Genomic DNA, 20,291 nt, shown 5'->3' on the forward strand with positions numbered 1-20,291 from the left:
TTTCTTGTTTCATTTCTTTTGTTTCCTGGTATGTTTTTCGTTTCTGTTTTTTATTTACGATTTCCGATATTTTTATTTCAGATTTTTTTTCTTATTGTGTCGAGAACTTTTTGATGAACATTTTGAACATTTACTTTATTTTTGAATTACTGCTTGATCATATTATGTATTACTTCAAATGTTATTATAATCGATGAGTGATGATTCTTTTGTAGAGTTTAATGATCTGTTGGAGGTTCCGAACAAAATTAGCATTTTCCATCAACATATTAGAAGTTTACGTGAAAACTTTGATCGATTTTCCATTTACTTACACTCTTTAATAACTAAACCAGCTGTCATTGTTTTATCAGAGATTTGGATATCGGATTTTGAAGCGGATTCCTATCAATTGGACAGTTACAATCAGTTTACGAAATGCAATAATACGTACAGATGAGGTTGTGTATTAGTGTTTGTTTCGAAAAGGTATTCGGTTACTTCAATACCGTTAGATATGATAGCAGCCGATGCAATCAAGGTTTCTCTTGATTTCGCCTCTGGTCGCAAATTCTCTGTTATCGCTGTTTATCGTCTTCATTCAGTATCTGTGTCAACTTTTATTGAGCAGCTTAACGATATTTTACCTTCATTCAATGATAGAAATTTAATGCTAATAGGCGATATAAATTTATGCTTACTTGAATCTTCGCGAATTGTAGACGAATACCAGACTTTAATGAGTAGCCACGGTTTCACGCAACTATTAAATTCTCCTACACGTGGTAATCGATGTATAGATCATATGTATCTCAGGTCAAGAGACAATATATTATCTGAGGCCCATGTATTATCTTCTGGTCGTAGTGATCATGATGCAACTATCTGCCTTTTGGATTCAAGTTATTCTCTATCAAATGTCAAACCGTTTTATTATACAAATCAGAAAACTAAAACTATTGATAGGACTTTGCTTTCTAATCTGTTGAAAAATGCAGTTTGGACTGAAGTTTTCAATACAATGAATGTGTCTGATGGATTTGATATATCTTTAAAAACTTTTCACGAAATAGTAAATAAAGCCTCCATTGAAAGTAGTAAATTAAATAAAATAAAAAATGTCAAGATTTTGAAACCCTGGATGACGGTTGAGCTATGTAAGAGACAGCATCATAGAAATCGGTTGTATAAAAAAGTAAAGAAAAATCCACTAAATTTTAGATTGAAAAGAGAATTTGATATTTTTGCATTTAAATTGAAACAGGATATGGCAAATAGGAAGAACCAATACTACCATAATTTATTCGATATGAATAAAAATAACCCACGAAAACAATGGGATACAAAATTAATAAAGTTTTGGGTACAGCGAATAATAAGAAAAATGCCTTTGATTCAATTAGGACATTTGACAATCCGCATTTGACTGTTCAGCAACCGCTTGAAGTGGCTGAGGAGTTTAATACATTTTTCGTCACAATTGTAGAAAAGCTTATCGATCAAATCGATGACTCTAGCAATATGAACCCTTCTGATTTTAATAAAATGTTTCCTCCACTTTCTGTGCAAAACTCTATTTTCTTTTTCCCAACTTGTGTAGATGAGGTAAAACGAATAATTTCTCAATTGAATCAAAATAAAGCAACTGGAATTGATGGTATATCAGCGTTTATCGTTAAAGTGAATTTATAAGTCCAGTGCTAGCTCATTTGATCAATCTAAGTTTTGAAAGTGGTGAATTTCCCGCATGCTTGAAGAGGGCGGTAGTCATCCCATTATTTAAAAAAGGTGATTGCATGGATTTGAATAATTATAGGCCTATTTCACTATTATCTGTGTTCTCAAAAATTATAGAAAAAATAGTTAAAGCAAGAATTCAAAAATTCTTCAATTTAAATAATTTTCTGAGTGAGAACCAATATGGCTTTATTGAGAAGAAATGTACAGAGGATGCATTGTTATCTTTCTGTTCAGGAATTTTCAATGGGCTAAACAAAAACTTAAATGTCTTGGGCCTGTTCATTGATATAACTAAAGCTTTTGACTCTGTGGACCATAACATTCTTTTGCATAGATTGAGGGCGGCTGGAATAAGAGGCATTGCTTTAAATTGGTTCAAAAGTTTCTTGGTGGGCAGAAGCCAGTGTGTTCGGGTTGAGAATGTTCTGAGCTCTTATTTGACCATCCCATGTGGGGTACCCCAGGGCTCGGTATTGGGACCAATTTTATTCCTGGTGTATATATAAATAAATCATGCGCAAGTAATCTGAGTGGAACAGTCACTTGTTTTGCGGATGATACGGCTCTGCTATATTGTGAAAAAGAAATTGATACGGCAACTTCTAAGATGCAAAGTGACTTAGATTGGATAAAAATTTGGTTCTCAGTGCATAGGTTGGCTCTGAGTACTAAAAACAAATTTGTTCGTTTCTCTTTGAGATCAAAGCCCATCCTGCAGGTTCCCGTACTATTCAAGTGTGGTGTCTGCCTATCTAATCATAATGAATTCTGTACATCTTGTGTAAAGATAGATCAAGTGAAAATATCGAATATCTTGGTTTACAGCTTGATGAGAACTGCAATTGGATGGTTCACATCCAATCACTCAAGAAGCACATGAATATGATGCTTCGTAAATTTTATTTATTGAAATTCATTTGCCCTAGAAAAATTCTGAGATCTATTTATTTCACTATTGCAAATAGCAAGCTGCAATATGGGCTGAGCTGTTGGGGGGGAGTGCATATAAAACAAATTTAAACTCTATACTTGCAATGATGACTCGCACAAAAAAGATTGATTAGAATGATGACATCATTACATAGGAGAGCTCATTCATTTCCCTACTTCCAGGCCTTGGATATATTGCCTTTAAGGCATTTATATATTTTCAGGGTCTTGAGAATATTCTTTTTAAGAAGTGGTCAGATTACAGGGAATGCCTTAGTTTTCGCAAACAGACTGAGAGACAGAAATTTGGTTGTTCTTGCAAACCCTACATGTGAAGCCTTCAAACGGTTTTACGATTACAGTGCTCCAAATTCCTTTAATAAGTTACCTCTACATATTACATCCACGGGCTCACTGATAACATTTTTGAAGAAATTGAAACACTTTTTATTCAATTTTGATTTTGATGAGATTGAGGAGTTCTTTTTCACGTCAATTCTTTTTTTACATTTTTTTGAGAACTTCTACTATTGCTTCCCAGGGTTCTAACAATTTTTCTGTCTCAGGATTTTTATTTTTCTTCATTAATATATTATGACTTTAGTTCATATATTAATATATAAATGTATATGTCCTCAAATTCTTCTTTATTTATTTTCCTAGGATTGTATTATACTTTTTGGTTTCTATAAATAACTCCTGTAATGTTCACTCCTTTCAATTCATTCTCTGTGAATAGACAAAGATTTTCTGTTAATTTTTTTTTTCGAGGCTTCTGTCTCTTGCAAAGGTCAAATAGTTTAATTTTCAGAGTAGGTAACTTCAACTCAGCTAATAGCTTATGAAGTACCTTAATCATAACTCTGACGCTACTTAATGTTTTTGTTAGTTTTCAATTATTTTCATTCATATAAATAGAATTAGAAGATGATATTCTATTATGTATTTTAGTTTTCTATTTTTTGAAAATTATTCTACTGATTTGTACTGTTAAGTTTGATACTGTTAAGTTCATTTACTTTTGTTTGTAAATTGTCAGTGTTATGAATAAATTTCAATTTCAACATCTTGAAAACTAGTGAAAGAGGAAAACTATATTGAAATTATCAACATTCAAGACACCTCATTACAATCAAGCTAAGAAAAAATCAAGAAGAAGTAGAAAATGGAAGAAAAAGGAAAAAAGAAGAAGTAGAAGAACTGCCGATAATAATATTCTTGAGGAACAAAACTCTGAAAAATTAGTGAAAGAGGAAAACTATATTGAAATTATCAACATTCACGACATCTCATTGCAATCAAAGTAGAACAAACACCACAAGAAGAAGAAGAAAAAGGGAGAAAAAAAAGAAGAAGAAGAAGATAAAGAAAAAAGAAGAAGTAGAAGAAGAAAAAGAAGGAGAGCTAGGAGGAAGATAACAAGAAGAATAAAGAAATTCTTCCCCTTTTCCACTGTATTACAGCATGAGTTTTTATCGGTCCTGTTTACGCGTGAATGACTCTGAGCGAACATGCTCATGCGAATATATAACCGAATCAGCATACCGTGAGTTCTGTGCTGAGAACGGGCACTGAAAAGAGAAAGAGCGAGTATGTGAGTGGAAATATGAGTGAGAAGTAGGAAAAAGAGGGCAAAAGGACGATGGAGGTGATTAGAGAGGGGGAGAGTAACGAAGAACGGGAATGTGAAGTTTCAGAATAATGTAATGGTGTATAGTGTAGAAGTGTGGAAAGGTGTTGGACGAATGGAGAAAAGGAATTAATAATCCAGATGAAGGAAGAATGAAAATTGGATGAGGAAATGGAAGATGTAAAGAAGAAGAAGAAAAAAGGGGAGAAGAAGAAGACGATGAAAAAGTTGGAAAAGATAAAGAATATGAAGGAGATGAAGACGTTTAAGAAGATGGAGAAGATAAAAAAATGGAGAGGATGAAGAAGATGAAGAAGATGAAGACGATGAAGAAGATGAAGAAGATAAAGAAAATGGAGAAGATGAAGAAGATGAAGAAGATGAAGACGATGAAGAAGATGAAGACGATGAAGAAGATGAAAAGAATCAAAAACATGAGAAGGAGAAAAATAGAAAAAAAGGTGAAGAAGATGGAGAGAAAGAAAAGAAAGAAGAAGCAGAAGTAGTACAGAACAAAACAGAAGATGGATTTGATAGAAAAAATAGAATAGAAGTTGGATAAAATATAAATAGAGGAAGAAGGGCTGTTATGAAAGAGGAAAAGAAGTGCTCAATGGATAAAAGGAAGGACTGGAAGAAGAAAAACATACTCTAGCGAAGAACATGATGACAGTTGAGGGAATGGAAACTGGAAAAAAGACCGTGTATGTGGAGTAGGAAGTAAAATATGAAGAAGGAAGAGAGGATAAGAAGAAAGTGAATCAGATGTTGAAGAGGGGGGTGTAGTAAGATAAGTTGAATAAAATCATGATGTAGAATGGAGAGGAGTCAATGAAAAAATTATCAATATGAAGGGAATGGTGAAGATTGGAGAAGGATTGCAGGAGTGCATTAGTCAGATAAATTAGAATACAAACTTCACTAAAAAATACTGTGTAGAAAAAAAACGAAGAAGTGGAGAAAAGAGAAAGAAGAAACCACTATAGTTATTTGTGCAACTAGTGCGCAAAGTGACAGTTTGCTGCACCGAAAGAAACGACGGCTCGGGCGGAATGGTTTCTTGAGTGCAGCAGAGGAACTTTGCGCACGTATTTCACATTAAGTTTTTTCCTACAGTTACCATTGAATATGAAAAGTGGGTAATTATGGGTAAAATTGCCTGAAATGCATCAAATGTTTTTCTATGTAATTTTATTATTGATAAAAAACCTTAATCCTAAAATCCCAAAGTCCTCGTTGTCCTTGGTTATAATATATAATGAATAGTAATTAGCGCGTTGTGCTTGGTTGCACCTCTGCTCACTATAGCAGCCACAGCAGTCACTGTTACCAACTTCATTTTGATTTTGCTGCACTGTTGCTCCATATAACCTACTAAGTATTTTGCGTTGCCATGTTGCAAATCTGGAGTGCAGAAAAATTTTTCCCGCACTAGAGCGGAAAAGTGATTCTTTGCGTTCTGTAATCAGTGCAGCAATGGCCACTTTTCAACGTAACTGTAGGAAAAAACATAAACTATGGACGGACAAAGTGGAGATGAAAGAGGAACGAAGGTGGAAGAAAGCGGAAGAGAAGAAGACAAAAAAAGAATGTTGAAATTCACCCCTCATGAACATACATGTTTCCTATCTGATGCGTCAGTTGGTGATAATTCTCACAAATCTATCGCTTCCTGCGAATATTTCCCGAAAGAACACAGAAATGCGACGACTTCACGCCTCAACAAATCCATTCAGCCACCTAAAATACGCTCCTCACCAATCTTTCGACGTATTACAACGTAAAATACGTCCTATTCAACGGCGTGTTTAGTCGGGCTCATCGCAGAACGTCTTTGTTCCCACAATTTACGTCTCTAATGCTCGCTCGCGATAATCAGCACCATGTCTAACATACAGAACTGGTGTAAAATGTGAAGTACATTGTCCTCGGTATTAAAAGTATTCTATGGATGATATGAGATGTTTCAGAATAAATCTCATGTTTAATGGTTCCAATGTACATTTTAATCTGTATGAAAAGTTTTGTATGGAGTCTGAGGTGTTTCCAATACAGTAGTAACAGTCCATCTCCTCCTTACTCCACTTCTTCATTTTCCTGTTCTTTCTTTGCTTCTTCACCCGTCTTCTTCTTCTTCATCTTCTTCCTCTCCCGTCTTCTTCTTCTTCTTCTTCTTCTTCTTCTTCTTCTTCTTCTTCTTCTTCTTCTTCTTCTTCTTCTTCTTCTTCTTCTTCTTCTTCTTCTTCTTCTTCTTCTTCTCTTCTTCTTCTTCTTCTTCTTCTTCTTTTCCTTTTTCTTTTTCTTCTTCTTCATCTTCCTCCTCTTCTGCTTTTTCTTCCTCCTGCTACTCTAAATTCTCCTTTATTGAACGTTTTTTCAACTGAGACTTGTGAACCATCGATACCGGTATTATTCGAAAATGCTTCGACTATGCGAAGCCAGGAGCAAATCTGAGTAATTTTTTGACTCGGGAAAAAGTAGTATCTCTCTATCGAACATCATAAGTTAGAATCTAAAAAGCAAAAGTGCTATAAGATCGATTCTTTGAATCTATTAAAACGTTTGAAGGCTTTATCGCAAACTAAACAGAGTTAGATATATGTGGTTTCATTCAAGTTATTATTATTACATTACATTACATTTATTACATTCCTTGATCACAAAATCAAATTAATGATTGGGAGAGGATCAACAGGATAAACCCAAAACTGTTCCTCTCCCTAATTTTGATAAAAATAGTTCAAATGAGGTTATGAAAACACTTTTATAAAGATCACAAAAATTTACAGTCCAAATATACATTATACTAAAAAATTTGTATCTCGGTTGATCAGAAAGATGAAACAAATTATTATTACACTTGAAAATGCATTAATAAATTGAAAAATATTAAAAAACTTGATAAATTTGAAGCCAGAAAAATCACAAAAACATTCACTATTATTTGGAATGAGTAGCTTACTCCCTTGGTTACATCATCATTTCAAGTACATAACAAAGCAAAGTGGAATAACTTTCAAGAAGAATTGATCTTCACAAAGGATGTACAAGTATTGTTTGAGAGAATACATTTTTAGAAACCTTATACAGGTTTTGTATGAGGCAATGAAGTGGAACTGCTATGTGATGATTGTGGAAGCCAATAAATTATCACTATAAACTGAAATTCTTTAGAAAAACGTCAGCAAAAAAATTGATGGATGTATAATATGCATCGTTGATTGTTCTCTTGTTCACAGCGTAAAGCAAAATCCTTATTCAAGTAATATTGCCATATCATGGCCATATCACAATCAACGCTGATTCCCATAATAATTGAAAGATTATTTCCACATTTGAAAGCTATTCAGAGATAACTAGGGAAATGATAATGCAGAAATCAGATAGCTACTACCTATAGGCAAAATATCGCATTCCCGAAAATCATACGGTGACGTATAGACAAACTATGGAACACAACATGCAAGATTCCTATTTCTGCTTTACAAATTATCAAAGTATTTGAATAATACAAGCATTTTGCCATTTAAAAGCAAAAACCCTAACCTACCCTTTCACCTTTCAAACCCTTTAAGGTTTCTTCATCTTTCAGGCTGTGTTCATACTTCACAGTTTGGCTAAACGTCAGCTTGTGAATTTCGGGGATGAAATATTTTGATTTCCACTACCTAAAGCGAGATTCTCTTTATACTGCAAGCAAGCCTTGAGTAAACCTTGAGTAAGCCTTGAGAAACCAGAGAGTATCGACACTCTCTATAAAAATTGAAGGATATAATAATGCTTTATATGAGAATAGCATAGAGAAATTATTCAGGAAAACTAAAATACTTATTTGTGCAACTAGTGCGCAAAGTGCCACTTTGCTGCACCGAAAGAAACGTTTACGCACGAGCCGTAGGCGAGTGCGGAATTATGGTTTCTTGAGTGCAGCAAAGAAACTTTGCGCACGTATTGCACATTAATTTTTTCCTACAGTTACCATAGAATGTGAAAAGTCAGTAATAGATGGTGAACATGTCCTTTACCAAATAAAATGTTTGTTTGTGTAAATCTTTAGTATTTTTAATGCTGATAATAAATATTGCAACCATTTCCACAACAGAATAGTTCCAAATTCAGTCTAAATGACAATAGAATGAATATTATAAATTTATATGAGATTCAATTATAATAATACTTCATCTACAAGAAGTCATCAGCAAGTGTGGAAATGGCTATATCACTTGTCTGAATATCTTTTTGAGTCATCAATGAGCCTCACAAACGTTATACTTCACCCGTTACTAACAGTTTAATATTCTCCTATCCGATAACATGAAAGTTTTGCAGCAAAACTTTGCTTATACTTATACGGTGCCCATTAATTTGTTTTATTGATTAATTTGTCTATGCGATCAAAGCTGTAAGCTTATGTTTTAATTTTTTATTAATGTAAATAAATAAATAAGCTAATATGCCCAGGACTGATTAAGGATTAGACTAGTGATCAGCCCTCAGGACAGACTTGAGTCTAACCTGACCATTCTATGAAATTTTCATGTGTACTATTTATTCCAGTTCCAAATATCCTCAAGTTTGAGTCTGAATGATATATTATACACAATTAGTGTAAAAATATAGTTTCAGCTTGTTTTTTCTTGTAAATACATTAGTAAACGTGTCAATTTGGCCTTTGTGCTTTTCTGGCCAAGCAACAAGTAGCTGCATGGAACGTATAATTAAGGTTATACTGCATTATTTAAAACGTGATTAAATTATATTATATAGACATTACATTTACCTGAAATGCTGAACTTCAATCATTCAAGTCACTGTTGAGTAAACAGTATATTGTAAATCCAGTGTTTTTGTTTACGGTATTCAATAACATCTATTCTGTAGCCTATTCTGTTTCTAATTCATCAACGGCATTCATTATAGTTGTTCTACGAAAATGTAAGTAGAGATTTTTCGGGGAGTTGAAGACTGAATAACTTTTTTTGAAGTGTATATATTTATGTTTCAAACCTAATAGATTCATTATTGTTTTGAAAATATAACAATCACAGCTTTAGTATCACTAACACGACACAAGTAACCTAACCACGAAAGTAAATAGAGATATAAAAATACTGATTCCTTGATCATGAAATTGGTCAATAAATGTTTCCAATGTATTCCAGTTAAAAATATAGGCATCTCACACATGAAAAATCGTTCATGATAACTTGAATAGAAATAAAATACTGATATTGAATACTATCAAAACTTCTTGTTTATTTACTGTTCATTATCCAATATCTATCTCGCGGTAATAATCAGCTGGTTTACAAAAATTTTCAGCGAGCAACATATTCAGGTTTACCAACATTTCTTTTACTTTGCCGCACTCTACCGTCATAAAGCGTGTTAACTATTTTGTGTTGTTATGTTGCAAAGTACTTTTCCTACAGTTACCTTGAAAAGTGACGATTCCTGCACTGATTACAGAACGCAAAGATTCACTTTTCCGCTCTAGTGCGGGAAAAATCTTTTCTGCACTCCAGATTTGCAACATGGCAACACAAAATAGTTGGTGGGTTAAATGGAGGATTAGTGCACGAAAACAAAAATTGAGTTGGTAACAATGACTGTGGTTAGATTTAGATGAGAATCATTTCAATGGCTACCCTACATTTATGATAAAATCCCAATCTAGAAATCCAAAACAAGAATAATGTTCATCTAAATCATAATTAAATAATCATCATTTACGAATTCTCATAATAAATCTCATAATAATAAATAATAGTTCTTTTCTATTGATAATAATTATCAATAATAATTATTATTTCAACTGCAAGAAATGAGAAAAGTAGCAAATATACATTATAAAATTCGAATTTTGAGGTTAAATGATTACCGTTCGATATTCATATAAATAGAAATAATAAAAAACATAACAATACTACAATAAATATTCTCTGTTTTCTATGTTATTTTTATAAATATTTCTCAGTTTACATTGAGCATTTTTCTCGGTAATTTGAGCAAAAGTCTAAATTTCTGAATCGTGTTTCAGTAATTTTTAGCTGGATGAAACAAACTTAGGTACGATTCTTCCCGCTAGGTCGCGCGCTTGTCGGTTCAGCCATCTTGTTGTGTTCAGCCATTTTGCAGCTCGGTTCAGCCAACAAGCTGCTTGCGTGTATGTTGAATGTGAATTTTTTGTTCTATCTGTATTTTTTCTGATTCTTGAATGAATAAAAATGAGAATTTTGGCTGAGAATTTTCAACTTCAATTGGATTATTAATTTTTAAATGAATTGAGGTTGTTATTAATAACAGGATCACACACACAAACATTTGATGGATTTCAGCCATCATTTTACCTATAATCATTTAATCAACCACTTCTCATATTCAATGGTAACTGTAGGAAAAGTTTAATGTGAAATACGTGAGCAAAGTTCGTCTGCTGCACTCAAGAAGCCATTCCGCCCTCGCCTACGGCTCAGGCGTAAACGTTTCTTTCGGTGCAGCAAACTGTCACTTTGCGCACTAGTTGCACAAATAACTATTGCCGCACTCAAATCTACATTCCCGCACTGGGTGTGGGAATAAGGTATTTTGCGTACTATAAATGATGTGGGAATGAGCACTTTTTCGGGTAACTGTAGGAAAAATAATTTTTTCATGATAACATCAAAACGTCCAACTCAATAAATTTTGACAAAAATATTGGAAGTGAATCTCGACATAAAAAATGAGCAGGAATAACATATTTATACTGAACAAGTATTATTGTTGAAGAAATAAGGATCGTTTCTCAATATCCACAATCTTTGGGTTCCCTTGATAGTAAATATTGTTCTCAAACAACCAATATTATTTTTGCAAAATCTCAATTCTTCTGGTACTGGTGGTAACAATTCCAAGATGTCTATGAATGGACTCCTCAACAGTCATATGATGACTTCACTCGTATTATTGAAAATTAACATTCATCAAGAATCGATATCGTTTATTTATTACTTTATTTCATCCATTGTACAAAACACCATGCTCATGACCATGGAGGAAAACTAGGCTGAGCATGTACCACCTCTCTCCAAATCTTGATAAAATTAACAAATTGTGAATAAACAAAATAATTGAACAGATTTGGTTCAGTTGCTCACTTTCCAATCATTTTCATGTTTTTCTTGTCATGATAGTTGCAATTAAAACCATTATCATGTTTGGGATCGATTTATGTTGAAGCGTTTATAAATACTCTAAACTATATAAAATCCCCATTCCAGGAGAACCTCACAACTCAAAATCAATAAACTTGTATTTTCAAAAAATCTAAAACTGAAGAAGCTAACACGTGGAATTTATTTTCTCAGTTTTCAATCTTACATTATCTCAGGGATTGAATATATTAATATATTTCTCTGGATTATTCTCCAATCTCCATTTCTGGAAAAGCTCAAAACTGGAAATTAATTGATGATATGGTTCCTGAATTAATTACGTTATGTTATGCGAAGCTCAGAGCTGGAAATACATCGATAAGCTCCTCAATTGTTTGCAATTGGGAAAACTCACTCATGATATCAATATTTGAAAAAAATATAATGTATTTAGCAAAAACCATCATCTAATTCACTAGATTTGCAGTGCGGTAAATGAAAAAAGAGAGATAGCGGTTGATTAAAGCAGTAGCTTGCTCAACTCGACTGAAATTTAAACTATTTATAAGGCCAGTAATTACGGCTTCAGGTAGGTACTGCCAAGTAATGTGCACCAGATAAGCGTGAGTTACAGCCTTGCCGGGGCATCGTGTCCCTTTTTTCTGTCCTTTTTTCTATCCTGACTCTTCTCTCCTGAGATCATTAATTCAGGTGGGCGCAGAATCACCATGAAATAAAAGATTTTTAGTGTCCTCTTCTGCCCCGCCAGCTTGCAAAAATCCTCGCGCAAATTGCACGCAGTTTTTTGAAACATGCACTCTTAGATTGAGCCTCGCATATATAACAGGTGAAAATTGAGAGATCTTGTCCTATTAATGGGAGAGATCTTCACATTTCTCTTCAATTTTAAAATTTAAATGCTAATTGGGTTATGTTTCAATTTACTGTGCTAGATGGAAGAACAAAATCACCATACACTTTCAAGGATGTAAATCACGAAGTAAATATCAACCAGCCCTACGGCGAAAAGAGTTTATTAATTCATTCTTATAACAAAATTTAACAAGAAATACACAGGATATTAGTCCATCTCTCAATAATATATATGAAAAACTATATTATCTATATTTTCCCAACTCTCAATATAATTATTATCTTCTTCATAATCTAAAAATATATATAATCATTTGATAATAGATCTCATACCAGCAGGTGACGCGTGCTCTGCAAGTGTCTAATAAGAAACTTGACCTACTGAGGTTTTGGACATTTTGAAATAGGTCTATAATCATCCTTGGTGGATGAAGAATCTATAATTATGCAATATTTCAAATTAATCAGTCTAGTAGTTCTAAAGACTTGATGAAACTTCATTCGTGAATTCCCTATTCCGTACGTGTATAAAACAATTTTCTTTATTTTATTTTGGATCACCTTCATTATCTTCCTACGTAACATTCATAATAGCAAATATCACAGCCATCTTCAATTTGATATTGGGGCTGACTATTCACAGCTATACAAATATTGGATCTCAATCAATGAAAAAATAGATCAGCACGTGAGGTTTGCAGAATACTTAACATATTATATAGTCTGCATTCTGAATTGTGATGATTAATAGAATTTATGTTACTTTCAAAGTGATATTATTAAAGTGAACAAATTAAACTCGATAAATCGTATGTAATAACTAGCACATGGAATTACACATTTTAATTTCTTGTATTCCAATGACTCATCCCATAGAACTACAGTATCTTACGTTGGACAAATTCTATAGTTCTACATATCTATTCTACAGCTTCTCTTTTCTCAAAATTTCTAAATTAGTTAGTGTATTAATCCACTCATTGTATTTTAATATCAATTGACTATGTGTATTATTAATTTACTAATCAGTATTGATTAATTGTTATGAATCAGTGGTTAAATACCAGCATGTATTTCAATCTACATGAATAATATTGTGCATTTTGCTGCATGGAGAAACAAAATCACACAAAAATTTGGACCTGTAGATTTGAAATATTGCTCTATTATAATGTTGAATGTCAACAATGATAACGTTTTTGACTAATTCAATGGTAGAAGATTACATAATATTAAATACTTTACTAAGAATACTGAATATTCTACATAATATTCATGAATTGGGAATTCATATTTCTTGTCATTATCATTATCATTCATACTTATTAATACCATATCATAATATTTATACTCACTTTTTTGGACCAAGAATATCTATGTTTGAAAATGCTGACAGAACGTGAACGAATTCATTTCAATTTTTTTTAACCACAATTGGAGAATGAGATAATAGAAAATGTAAGCCTGTATTTTCCACGTCCAATCATTTTATGATTATATCATTGAATTAATAAATAAGCACTATCAATTTTAAACTTCAATCATACAATGAAATGAGTTTCCAATCATTTAATGATTATGTCATTGAATAAATGAATAAAATAAAGATTTTTAACAGGATTCGGATTCAGCACTGGTCAGGACGAATCTTCGAGAAGTTGGAAACCTGATGCCCTGAACCAACTCTGCGTCAGGAATTCGGACCTCTCCTTCGTGATCCCAGGACGCATCCTTCTGAGGGTGGGAGCCAACGGTCATGGGCCCTGTATGGGTGACTCGGGGGGACCCCTCATTTGCAATGGGGCTCTGTATGGGGTGCTGTCACAAATTGTGCATAGGAGACAGGTGATGAGCAATTTATGTGGCTGGCCCAATGGAACAGCCATTTACGAGGATGTGGCTTATTATACTCAGTGGATGGAAAAAGTGATTAGCACTGGGAATCGTGGTCAAAAATGTGTCAATAATTGTCCGTTCATTTTGATTGTGTTTTGTGTGATATTGGTATGTGAATATTCCTAGTAAATTATCCAAACACGATGTTCTTGTTCATTCAGATTATTTTTCTCAAATAGAATACAATAATTAAATGGATGTAGTTCCGGAGTTTTAGAATTGTTATAGTTAATAAATTAATCAAGCTCACAGCCACTATAGTCCAAGAGATATTACTTTTAAGGCTGTGCAAAGGCTAAAAATAAACTTATCACTCGTGATGAGTTTTTTGATTTGCATTACATCGTGCTATTAAAATAAAAAAGTTTTCTCAGTAAAACTTTTTTTCTGATAATTACTTTTTGAGATATGAGCGCTCAAAGTTTGAATTTTTGGGACAGAACATTTCAAAATTGGTAAGAGAAAAATTCATGAGATTTGGAGGATAAATTTTTAAGATGGTTGTTCAATTTACTAAAAAAAAAAAACAAAAATAAGTTTTAGTTGAGTTATGTTTGGTAAATTGAATAACTTTTTCAAAAATTGATATTTTCAACAAAATTTTGTTTTACCAGATTAACAATACCATGAAGAATCCATCCTCTGAATCTCATGGATTTATATCTTACCGAATTTGAAACGTTCTGTCCCAAAAATTCAAACTTTAGGCGCTCATATTTAAAAAAGTAATGATCGAAGAAAAAGATGTTTTCCTGAGAAAACTTTTCCATTTTGATAGCTTGATGATATACAAATCAAAAAACTTTGAAAAATATCACGAGTAATAAGTTTATTTTATATATCACGAGTAGAAAGTTTATTTTTAGCCTTTGCACAGCCTCAACATGATGGGAGGAAACCAGTTTCTCCTTCCACAGTTTGTAGCATAGACAGAGTAGTGGAGAGGAGTGATCATATACTGCGTACAATTGGATGTTGACACAAAAGTAGGGAGAGTGCTGTTAGGTGGTAGGAGTGATTTTTTGAAGGGAAGAGTATCGGACCTCTTTTGTCTCCCAGTGAGAGCCCTTCTAAAAGTAATATCTATCGAACTATAGTCATATCAACTGTATGGTACTGTATAATATAAAAAAATAGTATCACAGAATGGAACTGGTTTCTCACATATCAGTGTCCGTTGACCTAGCTCCGCAGTGCAGGCTGGATGCTTGTCTGACTCGGACTAGGCGCTGAGACAGCAAATAATAGCAGCGTTGGTGGGAATGCAAGCGGCCGCAGTAACATCTTCCACCCAGCAATGGTCGGTGTAGTTCCGCCTAGCGGACAGACGAAAGATCAATCCAGTCGGTTATTTGATACCTCCAGCCAGGCTCAGCCAAGCAGCCGAGACAGAACAATGGAGTGACAGTCTTATTCGCATCATCAGCAGTTTTCTTTCTCACGATTATTTTTATTTTTGTGTTGCCTATAAACTCCAGTTACCAGTAAAAAGTTTCCAGAAACTTGGTGTACTACCATATTAATGAATTCTCATGATGATTTTCAATAATTATTAAAAAACATTGTTGACATTCTGAGCCTTTAGGCTAAACTTGGGGTCGCTGAGAACGAATCTGAAATCAGAATTTCTCTATCACGAAAAATAACGAAAAAAACCCAGCTGTTGATCTTCCGGCAACCGTTAACAGTCATCCTGCAATGCGGCCTAAACACTTCCAAGCCAGACACCCATCTCAAATGACAACAACGCCAAGCTGTGAGAAACCATCCTGCACTGCGGCGCTAGGTTTACAGAGAGAATACTATTCCAATCAGTTCTAATAGGTCTATTTCTACTGAACCCAGCCAATCTAGTATGACTAGTCTCATAAGAAATCATCGAAATTTTAATATTTTCTCTGTACTGTATACGTTTACTGATATCGATATGAATGAATTCAGCTCAGTTAATCTCTTATGATTGGTGCTGTAATAATAATAGAAATAATAATATAGGATATTTCACGGTCTCTGTCATGACTTATTCTACAAAATAATTCAAATTTATTGATGTGTGATGAATGTCATAATCACAAGACAATAATAATAATAATTTATAATTATTAATGAATAATCAATGATTAGTTAATTATTATAATTCTGTGAATATTGGCATTCTTAAATTATAAAATTATTAAAATATTGGTGAGGTGGTATTCGAGAAGACTTTTTATTACTTATAAAGAAGTATACTGATTCAGTGTAACAAGTATAAATAATTTTCAATTGAAGGGCAATTATAACTTTTTGTGTAATTGGAACATTTCGATGATCTTGAATCAAAATTTTACAAACATCTATTAGAATAATTCTAATAGGTGTTTGTAAAATTTTGATTATATCCATGCTCTGCCTATAATTATTATAGACAGAGCATTGATATAATTCCATAGGAGAGTCAAAACAATTAACGAAAAGAACTGGAACATTGAAACTGTAACTTCCAACATCCATCATCACAATCAAACTGGAACAGTTTAATTCATAATTAAAGAACTATCACAATATTGAAGAACGGGAACATTGAAACTGTAACTTCCAACATCCATCATCACAATCAAACTGGAACAGTTTAATTCATAATTGAAGAACTAGCACAATTAAAGAACGGGAACATTGAAACTGTAACTTCTAACATCCATCATCACAATCAAACTGGAACAGTTCAATTCATAATTAAAGAACTATCACAATTAAAGAACGGGAACATTGAAACTGTAACTTCCAACATCCATCATCACAATCAAACTGGAACAGTTTAATTCATAGTTAAAGAACTATCACAATTAAAGAACGGGAACATTGAAACTGTAACTTCCAACATACATTATCACAATATAAACCTTATACCTACATACTTTGACACACGTTTCACTTCTAACTGACACAATAAGTTACTCATCCTGTAAACAATCATCGAGACCCACTAAAGTGAATAATTCCCGTACATGACTTGCCATGACTTTTCTCCAGTACTCAGCTTGTCTTTCATATTGGAGTGTATTAATTTCCTTTCTAACACTTGTTCCCTTGATTGGCATATTTTCCACTTCCATCAATATGAATTAATTATTCATTATATTTAAATAATTTGAAATGTATCCTCCTTAAATTGTACCAGTTCTTGAGAATAAATAATTGATTCGGATACGTATTACACTGAATCCTCAGCTAACATCCCCTAGGAGACATCTGCAGACCGGAATATGATTTTCTGTAACCAATGTCATACAGAAAAATGGAAAAATACGAATTTCCAGTCACCCCGGTTACTGGTGGGAGGATTGAATTCGGGACATTTTTGAGGTGTGATGGTTGCTGAGAGAGAAAAAGGGACAGAGAGAATGCCTGTACGGAGGAGAGTGAGTGAGAGAGGGGGAAGAGATCAGTGACGTCACATCGAGTGTGAAAATTGACCATGGTCGGAAAATCCCCTGTTGGGAAAAGGGATGATTTTCCCATCCCCGGTCATGTCTCAAGGAGGTGACAACTGGAAGGGTCTTTTTCCTTAAGATGACTTTTCATCCTCTTCCTCCTCCTCCTCCTCGTCCTCTTCATCTCTTTTCTCCACCATTAGCTCCTTCCTCTCCTCCTTATCTCTTCTCCTTTTCCTCTTCTGTCACCTTCTTCCGGCCAAACTCAGCTAACTTGTGTACCAATTTTTCGACTTTTGACAGGCAAATCTTCACACGTCTTGAGTATGATCTTTTCCCCCTTTACCTCTTCTTATTTTTCTCCCCTCCCTTATCTACTTGTCTGTCTCCTCCTTCTTCTTCTTTCCGCACTAGTCATTTCACGCTCTCTCCCTCTTCACAAATTGTTCCACTTACACACATTCTCCTCCATTTTCTCTCTCACCTCTTTCTTTCTTACTCTTTTTCCAGTATCCTTTTTACGAATGCTCTGTTTGCAAACTTCTATACAAATACACCTTTCTCACGCGAACGTAACGTGGCCACTAATGTTGAATAAATAGAGTGATATCTTCGTGCTCATGGTATGATTGGATTTTGGCCTATTCAACTAGCTTTCTGTAGCAATCCGTATTTGTATTTGCTCTCTTATCTCCATCCCTGTTGTGGTTAGTTTTGTAATCTTTTCTATTTTTTTTTTGACTCGCATTTATTCATTTATTTACACATTGATAGATACAATATCATTCTCAACTATGAATAATTGGGAAAGGAACAACAGGCTTGAAGCCCAAAACTGTTCTTTTCCAAATTTGGATAGAAATTTTCCAAAATAAGTTCTGTTCATCACTACATAAGTTTTGTCCAATTCTGTGTCTAAAATATATATAAACTATAGTGAGGTCCACGTTATAATGACAGTGAATAAAGATAGAAGAATAGCGATGCCGATTCTCTGCATTAATTAATTATATTTCTACACTGTCAAAAACATAATTTGCACCGTTGTGGACCTAGAAAAGGATAGTACCACCGGCTTTGTCGAAAGATAGACAAGGATAGCAAAACCAAAAGTAAGTGGACCTCACTATAGGAATTATTTACTCATCCCCACTCTCTGATTTCTCTCTTACTGCTTTTTGAAGTCTACCTCTCTCTCTTCTCAACCTCCTGATGTTTTCTTTCTTGTCTCTCTCCTTCTCTGTTCCCTCCTCCTTATCGTTCTATCCCTTCATTTATTTACTTCCTTCTCTCCTACTCCCTCATTATCCCTCATACTCTACTTCTCCAGCTTCTCTCCGTCTTCTTAATAATCATCACGCTTTTATTCTCCCTCTCTCCTGAAGAAAATAATCTTCCTTCTCAAAACAACTCCAAAGCGTACATTATCGTTCCAACTTGTCCAAGTTCCAACTCCAGAGAGCTATGATGATAATTGAAATTTATTCAAGTGTTTAGTTTAGTGCTGTGTGAGGAGAAGCTCCTAATTGCGTGCAATTAACCTTTTAACAGTTTGAAATCCATTGTCCCAGCATTCAAGTTCAATTAGCTTCTAGATTGTGGAATTTATTATGTTTTTGGCCTCAACTCTAAGGATGATTACTGTTAATGGACCGGCTTTTTACTCTGAAGTTTTTTTCTGTCAGTCAATTTCTGTTGCGTTTATTTGTAGCTCTTGTTTATTTATTACTCTTGTTTATTTGTAGCTCTTGTTTATTTATTACAACAATTTCTGTTGCGTTTATTTGTAGTTCTTGTTTATATGTACTGTGTACAATGGGAAAATAGAATGATTCATTTGAAAAAAGGGTTCCAAAGTTAACGATATTTCATCATAAAATAATATATACGACAATCAACAACATTAAATTACCAGCAACGCATCGATCTAAACTGAATTATAGATTCTGTCAGCAGAAGCCCATCGATGTAAACTGAATTCTGTCAACACATATCCATATACATTTGTATTTATATGATTAGTGGAATTCTTTATTCAGGTATAAAACCGTACATCGATAGGCTGTTTCATTCAAGGCCTATTTCTAATCAAGAAATTTCTCATCAATATCTAATTCTAATCAAGAAATTTCGATTCAAAATCTATTTCTAATCAAGGCATTCGATTATTCTATCAAGAAATAATCAAGGGATTGAATTATGTTTAAATAATTGAGTCAATGTTTTTGGTGGTCAGTGTTGTAATCAATGAATAAATACAATAATTTATGAGGTTATAATAACAATAATTCATAGCTTAGATTGTAAGAGGAAATTCGACTTTTTTCTCGCTGTGATGATTCATCTTTAAAACCTTGTTATATTTGTGTTAGAAAGGGTTTTCTTAGGCAAGACATCATTTCCATTTTTCTCGGGAATGTTCTTAGCTTTTGTTTGACCTGTGAACCAAGAAAAATAAGTCAATAAAATTGTTAAATCGAATCCACAAAATAATATGAATGAATTGGAGTAAAGAGATTCTTTATTTTTTTGACTCAAAGAAATAGTGTGCGAATTAAGTTAACATTTTTACATAACCTCTAGATTGTGTATTCCAAATAATTGAGGTTTAGATCAGTTTTGTGCGAATGCCTGATGTTTTCACCTAAATTGTATTTGTATAAATAAATAAATAAATAAAGATTTTCATGCAAA

The 20,291-nt window shown here is 33.5% G+C and overlaps 1 protein-coding gene across 1 annotated transcript in view; it reads right to left on the bottom strand.

Moving 5' to 3' along the window:
- Positions 1 to 19,819: 19,819 nt before the first annotated feature.
- LOC111052966 (O-acyltransferase like protein-like) overlaps positions 19,820 to 20,291 on the bottom strand; it is a 33,725-nt gene continuing 33,253 nt past the window's right edge. The window contains exon 14 of the mRNA XM_039438814.1: positions 19,820 to 20,035. Within this exon, the coding sequence (XP_039294748.1) occupies positions 19,944 to 20,035 (92 nt within the window). The 3' untranslated portion in view covers positions 19,820 to 19,943. The remainder of the gene's footprint in view (positions 20,036 to 20,291) is intronic.

This window comes from Nilaparvata lugens, chromosome 12 (assembly GCF_014356525.2).
Source record: "Nilaparvata lugens isolate BPH chromosome 12, ASM1435652v1, whole genome shotgun sequence".
Taxonomy (NCBI): Eukaryota; Metazoa; Arthropoda; class Insecta; order Hemiptera; family Delphacidae; genus Nilaparvata; species Nilaparvata lugens.